This window comes from Pteropus vampyrus, unplaced genomic scaffold (assembly GCF_000151845.1).
Source record: "Pteropus vampyrus isolate Shadow unplaced genomic scaffold, Pvam_2.0 Scaffold171, whole genome shotgun sequence".
NCBI lineage: Eukaryota > Metazoa > Chordata > Mammalia > Chiroptera > Pteropodidae > Pteropus > Pteropus vampyrus.
Window position 1 is genome coordinate 3,590,439 of NW_011888952.1, and position 8,325 is coordinate 3,598,763.

At 33.5% G+C, this 8,325-nt stretch overlaps 1 protein-coding gene and 1 pseudogene across 1 annotated transcript in view; one reads left to right on the forward strand and one right to left on the reverse strand.

The window, feature by feature from the left end:
- The window catches only part of RAD18 (RAD18, E3 ubiquitin protein ligase), a 116,936-nt gene that overhangs the window by 26,366 nt on the left and 82,245 nt on the right, over positions 1-8,325 (forward strand). Inside the window, exons 5-6 of the mRNA XM_011370651.2 lie at positions 1,466-1,527; positions 2,752-2,822. Coding sequence (XP_011368953.1) covers positions 1,466-1,527; positions 2,752-2,822 — 133 coding nt within the window. The remainder of the gene's footprint in view (positions 1-1,465; positions 1,528-2,751; positions 2,823-8,325) is intronic.
- LOC111745985 lies at positions 5,079-5,197 on the reverse strand (annotated as a pseudogene).

Here is an 8,325-nt window from a genome sequence, read left to right on the forward strand (position 1 = left end):
CCCAGGTTAGCTGGGCTCTGATAAAACCCCAATAGGATATAGGCTCTGGCAATATTTTTTCTCTCGAGGGTGTATTTCAAAATAATTACCGTCCACCTTCCCTGCCGCTCCCTGGCTGCAAGGACTGGGGGATTTTTCTCTGATAGTCACTTTGAGAACATAGTAGAACTCTTACAGTTAAAACTTACCTAAGTGTGTGTCCCCCCTCCCTCCTGCCCCAATGTCTAGGTCAGCAATGGAGATTTTATCTCAGACTAGTCCACAATGAGCCTCCAGCAATTTGTCAACTACAGTCCAGGTTTTCCTACCCCAGCTCTGGTTCTAGCAGTTTCTTCTCTGGTTTCCATGGAAGTTTCTGTTAATGGGTTTCTATTCTGATAAGTGTTGATTCTCTGTATCTAGCTTGTCTGTCTCTCCTTTTAGGGCCAGCAGTTTGCCCTGTGACCTCACTTCTCTGAGAGATCTAAGAAAAGTTGTTGATTTTTCTGTCTTTTCAGCTTTTTTCATGTTGTTAGATTATATCTAAGCTCCTTACAAGCCAAAATGGAAACCAGAAATTTCCTTTTATTCATCTTTGTTTCCCAAAGAAGTTAACTTTTCCTGTTTTGTGTATTTTATAACTTGTTCTTTCATTTTCCCTCCTGTGTGCTCTTACTGAAGCTGGCACAACTTGTTCATTTACTGGATATCTTTACTTGAAATCATACTGTTCCTCCTCCTTAACTAAACTGAATCCATTTTTAAATGAGGCTCTTTCACTAAGCTGAATTTGGGTTAATAGCAAATTATCTACCAGTAAGGTACCATTCTATTAGTCACATCTATTTTTTCCTTTGATAGGTCATTTTACACTGCCTTGGGTTTGAAGAATTTAGTTAAAGCCGATTTCCTGTGTAAATCGTTAGGACTTATTATGCTGTAATTGCTTCTTGAGGTCAAGAACCTTCCACTGTATATTGTTCTTTTCTTAGTGCTTGACCCAAAAAATACTGTGAAATGATGGGCATCATTACAGAGTTAGGATGTAGAAATTTCTAATTCGATAACCAGAGTGTATATTATTTTTTAACATGTGTATATATCTTATTTCAAAATTTATATTTTTAGAATTTAGTCAGTAGAAGTATCTGACATGTTTATACAGTATCTATCCCAGATCTTACATGTGTATATTTCCTACTTTTTACAGATGGAGGATATAAAGAGTGGTATACATTGCTTATGGAGTTGTGACATCCTAGGGACTCATGATTATTATTATTTGATATTTCTCCTAAAAATGCTATTTAACTACATTTGCAAATATGCATAGGTAGAGTAGAGATACTAGAACTTCAAGATTATAATGATATACATTAGATGATAGAAATATTCAATGGCTTAAGTCAGATTTTGTTAGAAGTCAGATTCCTGCATTATTAATATAGCTTAACTAATTTATTATGTTGCATTTATATTTTTGCAGACTGTTCTCTCTGTATAAGAAAATTTTTGTCCTATAAAACACAGTGTCCAACTTGTTGTGTGGTGAGTTTTTCTTTCCTTTTTTGATTTTAAAAAACTTATTTATTGGTGCAAATATTTCTGCTTCATGTGTACACAAAAGCCCAAGGGAAGATATGTAATTATTGAATTAAGCTATATAAAAAAACATTTTCAGAAAGGAACTCTAAAATACATATGTGGAGAATTGGGCTTTGTTCAATATTTCATGGAGATTTCTGATAATCTAAATGTATTTTATAAGGTAAAAACTAATGTTAAGATCAGGATGTAGCACTCTTAAAATCTTATGACCCATGTTTTTGTGGCTCATCATTTTTTATAATTTTTCAGGTTGGATAGAAAATCTGATGGTAGGATTATTCATTTGCAAATGACTAAGTATTTGTGCAGAAGGCAGAGGTTCATGGCCATTGGACCGAACCTTGCCTAACTGGTCTCTTACCTCTTTTTCAGAACAGACTTTCAGAGACGACACTAGGAATTTGTTGTTATGAAGCTTTTCAAGTAGTGGAAATAGATGAAAATGTAGATTAAAAGGGAAAGTAAACATAAGTAGGTGTAAAAGACAAAAAGGAGACAGTAAGGCCTAGCAAAAGGACACTCAGACTAGTTAAAGGGCTTGGGTTCCACTTTGATGCCTCTGGTAGGTACATAGTATCAGGATGTCATTGAACTTCTCTGTCCTAGTATGTAAAAACCCTACGTAAGAAAATGATAGTTTCTTTCTTGAATCTAAGCTCTTTACAACTTAAGCACACTTTGTCAAGATGGTATCATCATGGAGATAAACTCTTAAATAACTACTGGATTTATCATTTTTCTCTTGCATTCCTTAAAACCAGTCTTGTTTTTCAGCTGTCTTTGAAAACCTAATGTCTTTTCCAGTGTTATATTCCAATGTTGAAAGAGTGTCTCTGTTTTGTTTTTCAGGAGAAAGTTTTAGGAAAGCAGAGTGCTGGCTTTTGAAGGATTCTTTCTTACATTAGGCTTGATCTTAGTACAGAGTATATATGATTTTACCAGATGCTTTGGAGAGCTTTTATCAGACTTCTAGTCAGCTGATACTGATTCACTATTTTTAAATTCCATATTAGTATGAGATAAATTAACTTTATTTTAAGGCTTTCCTGGAAGATTTAGTGGGATGGGGAGTCTCAGGAGGATGGTCATATATTTTCAAAAACAAGGTTATGACAAGTAAATTATTGTTTCTAACCTTTCCCATCTGTTGTTTTTCTTTTCTAGACAGTCACAGAACCGGACCTGAAAAATAACCGTGTATTAGATGATCTGGTAAAAAGCTTGAATTTTGCACGGTATGATTTAATATTGTGACTAACCCCTAACTACTTTTACCTTTTATACGTGTCCCCTCTTTGCTCTGTGCCCTTTTGGGGATTAGGGACTGCAGGGTTGCATATTTAGGGTAAAGCAAGGAAGTGACAGTAGTCATTAATCACATATTGACAGTCTAATGGTAATAGGATTTTCTTCCTTAACAGAAATTCTGTTATGAAAAAGAAGAGTTAAAATGCAAATTTGAGTACTTACTTACTTTTGGGTACTACAGAAATACTCTCAGCTTCGTTTGTTATTTTTCCTGTCGCAGCCCTACAGTCAGCTATTTTCCCAAGGAGCCCTGGTTCCTTTTATTGGAGAATGGTATTTAGAAATCAGGATCTGGAGCTGACTATGCTCATTGTCACTAAGGTGTCATTGCTTCTAGGCCCTCTCAGTAGACAAGGCTGGGTAACGTGTGTGTACATATGTGTATACACATGTCCATAATTGCTTGTTACATATTGTGTGTTACATATTAATCCATTAATTCTTATTCTGACTTACTCAGCATGCATAAAATGATATGCCATGTGAAATATGTGATTGGCACTTTATAAAGCTCAGAAATGTAGTTTTACTTCTTAACTGTCAAATGCATGATGATGAAAATGAATTTGGTCACCTAAACGAATATAAAAAGGCATGTTTTGCCAAACAGTATCTTGAATTATTTTCAGTTTTAATCATGCAAGTCAAGCAAGAATTTTTATTAGGAATATGCTGTATTAAGTTAATAGTTAGATGCCTACCTACTTAAGTGTTTGACTTCCAGGCTTGTTGGGGCATTCTTGGAGGTACATTGCATTGCTTCTAAAAATGTAAAGAGATTTCTTCCAGTGGAATTGCACATTATTCATTGGTTTGCATTCTAAAAATCATCAGATTTAGTACTCTGAACTTACCTAATACGACATTCTAGCAACTGGCCGGTTAGTTATTTCCCTAAGCAAAGTCATAAAAAGGTGGTATGTTTTCCTAGACTAAGAAACAGATTCTCTGATTCTCAAAGTTATTGCTTTTTTTTTATTTTAAAGTTTGTCACTAGTTAAATCTTGAAGTCTATGAGAAAAGATAGAGCCATGTCTTTAGAAAGGAATTTTTTGGCTGTTTGATTTTCTCTGAGAGTAAAATTATATGTCAAGGCTTATTTTTTTCTTCAGCTATAACTGAAAGCATAACAGCCTCCCTGCTAGGAAAAAAGGAGCGTTACAAGAGAACATCTGTTTGTTAAAGGGAAGTGATCAGTATCTTTGGGTTCACAGATCTTTTGGTAACTTAAGGGGAGGCCTTGGAGAGATTGAACTCTTCCCCCTTCCTCTCAAAAGGAATAGGCTATTTAATTATTCATTATAGTGAGTGCGGTGGGGTGGATTTTATCATTTGCTTCTCCTTGTGTTTGTTTGCCTTCTTAGAATTGCTGTTCTTCACGAAATTGCCTTATGGTGAACATTTCTTGAACGTTTGTCATATCTAAACTACTGTCGTTTCTCATTTGCAAAATTAGGAATGAAATTCAAGCTAATCAGTTTCATTGCTCACTTAAAATCTAGTTTAAGATTGATGAGGGTGGAGGTTTAATTTTATGACAAAATGTAAGATGTTTGTATAGTTTATTGATTTCGTTTCTCCCTGTCTTTCCATTGCCATTTTATGACATGGTTAAAAAAATTAATATTCTAAATGGAATAACAAAAGGATATTGAAAATCTAGAGGTTTTCAGACATAGGCTGACAGGTAGATCTTACATTTTCTTCTAACTTTGCCTTTTATTTGAAAAATAAATATTTTTATTTTTTATTTAAAAAATGGACTCAGTTTTATTTAAAATAATGTTCTTAAGAAACTTGCGTTAAACAGAATTTAATGAGTATGTTTGTCTTAGTGGAACATCATTCTTGACTTAAGTAAGAAAATATTGTTTCTAAATTTTTGCATAGCAGCTAGTCTACATCTATATCATTATTTTTATGAATTGAGAGTATGGAGCATCCTTTACTGCTTTGTTTATTTACCATGGAGGTATGAATTTTTCTCCATGTACTTACTCCGTGTTTAAGAATTTAAACATTTTAGATGATAATTATAATAGATAATTCTCTTAGTATTTCACAAGAGTACATAGATTATAATTTCACCTTTTTTTTTTAGACGAGGCAACCCTTGGTTGACCTCACAGATTTCAAGGACCTTGTCAGCTTACACAACCCCTTATTTTTTATTTTTTATTTTTTGCCTACAGCACCTAGTCTTCCTAGGTGGTCTCCTATACAAGTACTAACCAGGCCCAACCCTGCTTAGCTTCCGAGATCAGACAGGATCAGGCTTGTTCAGGGTAGCATGGCTGTAGACTAATTTCACCTTTTCTTATGGTATAGTTTAAAGAATACTGGCTTCAGATTCAGGCAGAATTGGGTTCTGATGTGAGTGTAGTCAAGATATTAAACCTCTGTGGCTTGTGTTCCACATCTGAAAAATGGGAGTGATATTGTTGATATTTAAAGGGATTGTTAAGGATTAGAAACGAAGAGTTGTACTAAAAGATAACCCAGCATAGTACCTGGAACCAAAGGAACCTAAAAAAAGGATCCCTCTTATATTATATTATTATCTAAATATTTTACCTATATTTATATTATGCTGCCCTGTTATATGTTGATGCCCTATGGAGCTAATAAGAATTTGTGCTTTGGTGGGCCCCTGCCTGTTCAACCAAATGGTCCAAGATTGCTGTTTGCATGTGTCAGAACAGCGCAAGCATTTGTAGGGAGTTTTACTAATTACTGAAGTCCATGGACTTGATTGCATGGATTGTAGGACTGCCCCTGTCTATTCAGAGACCTGTTTGACTCTTGCTTCTTAGCTGCATTCTGAAGAGGTAAGGTTATTGTAAAGTTAACAAGTGGGCAAGATTTTCCTATACTTTATTGAGTCACAATATTTTGAAAATCTATAGTTTATCCAAAAAAAATATATGAGTGTTTGTAATGGGTACTGTTAGGCATTGTAATACCAACTCAGTTTAATATAAATTCATAGGAGTCATGGGAATTACAGGAAAAATTACCAATTCAGTTTACCTCTAAGTATCAATTTGGGAATTAATATTTTTACACAGCTGATTTTTAATGTACATGAATTGCCGTAAACAGTCTCTTGGTTTTAAATACCACTTGTACATGCATGGCTTTCAAATTTATATCTTCAGCTAGATCTCTTCTTAAAACCTCAACCTCATATATCCACCTGCTTATCTCACATCTTTACTTGGACCTCTTAAAAGCAGCTCTTGCTTAACATGGCCAAAACTAAACTCCTCATTCCCTATGCTGCCCCCAAACCCCCTCAAAATCTGCTGCTCCGAGTTTTACTCATTTCAGTAAATAGCAGCTCTATCCTTTCAGTTGCCCAGGCCAAAAACCTTGGAGTCGTCCTTGACTCCTCTAATACCTAATCTGTCATTTCATCAGTAAATCCTGTTGGTATTCAGCGTCTAATTTTAGCCTTTCTGATTAGTATATATCAGTGAGATTTTTCAAATTATGTTTATATTTATTTTTACTAGTCCTCGATTTTTGAAATTATGTTTATATTTATTTTTACTAGTCTTTGATTCTTTTAAACTGTGGTAAAATTATATATAGTGAAATACATACAGGAAGTTTGAATTTTGACCATCGAATTTTGATAAATGCATACATCTGTGTAATTATGATTACAGCCAGGGTGTAGAACATTTCTAGAACCATAGCTCCCTTTTTCTGCTTCTAGTCAATCCCTACGCCAATAGACAATCGCCATTCAGGTTTCTGTCCTCACAGATAGTTCTTAAACTTCATATAAATGGAGTTATACAGTATATATTTATTCTTTCCTTTCCTTGACATACTGTTGCTTTTATTTGTCTATGTTGTTGCTTATATCACTATTCATGCTTTTTTATTGCCAAAGGTGTCCATTGTGTGAATATACACGATTTCATTATCTATTCATCTATTGATGGATTTGGATTGTTTCAAGTTTATGGCCAGTATGATAATAGCTGCTGTGAACATTTGTGTACAATCTTTGTGTAGGCATCTATTTTCATTTCTTTTGGGTATATATCTAGGAATGAAATTGTTAGTTTATAGGATATATGTATAATTGAACTTTATAAGATATTTGCAAACAGTTTTCCAGTTGGGTTGGACCATACCCACCAGGAATGTATTAGAGTTTCAGTTGCTCCACATCTTTTTTAATATTTGGTACATTAGTCCTTTTAGTTGTAAGCATTCTGTTGGGTGTGGAATGGTGACTCATTGTGGTTTTAATTTGCATTTCCTGATGCTTGTTGCCTGATGCATTTCTTATGCTTGTTGATTCTTCTTATATTTGTGGTAAAGTCTTTGTTCTATTTCTTATCCAGTGTGTAAAAATTGTATTGTTTGTCTTTTTCTTACTGATTTGTAGTTCTTTATGTATTTTGATTAAATATATGTATTTTTTTTTTTTCCCTGTCTGTGGCTTGCCTTTTTGTTTTATAAAAGATGTCTTTTGATGAACAAATGTTTTCGTTTTGGTGAAGTCTAGTTTATCTCTCTCTCTTCTTAAATGATTACTGCTTTTTTATCCCCCCCACCTTAGAAATCTTTACTTACCTCAGTTCATAAAGATTGTTTCATGTTTTCTTCTAGAATTGTTATAGTTTTAGATTTTATATTTCTGTCTACCAATCTATTCAAGTTAGTTTTTGTGTATGATAGAGATAAGGGTCAAGATTCATTTTTTTCTTGACAGATTCACTTGTTAAGTTTATTCTCAGATATTTAATATTTTTGATAGTATTTCAAATGGTATTTAAAAATTCATTTTCTGTTTGCTGGTAAATAGCTGCAGCATTAATTTTTGTTTATTGACATATCCAGTGACCTTGTAAAAATTCACTTATTCTAGATGCTTGTAGATTTTTTTGTTTGGATTTTCCGTGGAAGTAATCACGTTATCTGCAAATAAAAAGCTTTCTTTCTTTCCAACATTTGTACCTTTTATATCTCTTTACCTTACCACAAAAGCTAGGACCTCCAGTACAATTTGAAGAGAAGGGATGGTAGTAGATATCCTTGTCTTGTGTTCAATCTTAGGAGGAGATATTCAGTGTTTCATTGGTGACTATGATCTTAGCTATTAGGTGACTATGATATTAGGCTTTGAAGGTGTCTTTTATCAGATTAAGGAAGTTTCCTTCTATTACTGATTTTCTGGGTGTTTTTATAATTTCTGGGTGTCGAATTTTATCAAATGCTTTTTTTGCATGTATTGAGATGATTATATAGTTTTTTTCTTTTTTTTTTTTGCTATTATGGTGGATGTTAATTGATTTTTGGATTTTAAACTAACCTATCATTCCAGGAATAAATATCATTTGGTAATGGTGCATTATATTTTTTAATTTGTCTCTCGATTTTATTTGTTATTATTTTATTAAGAATTTTTCT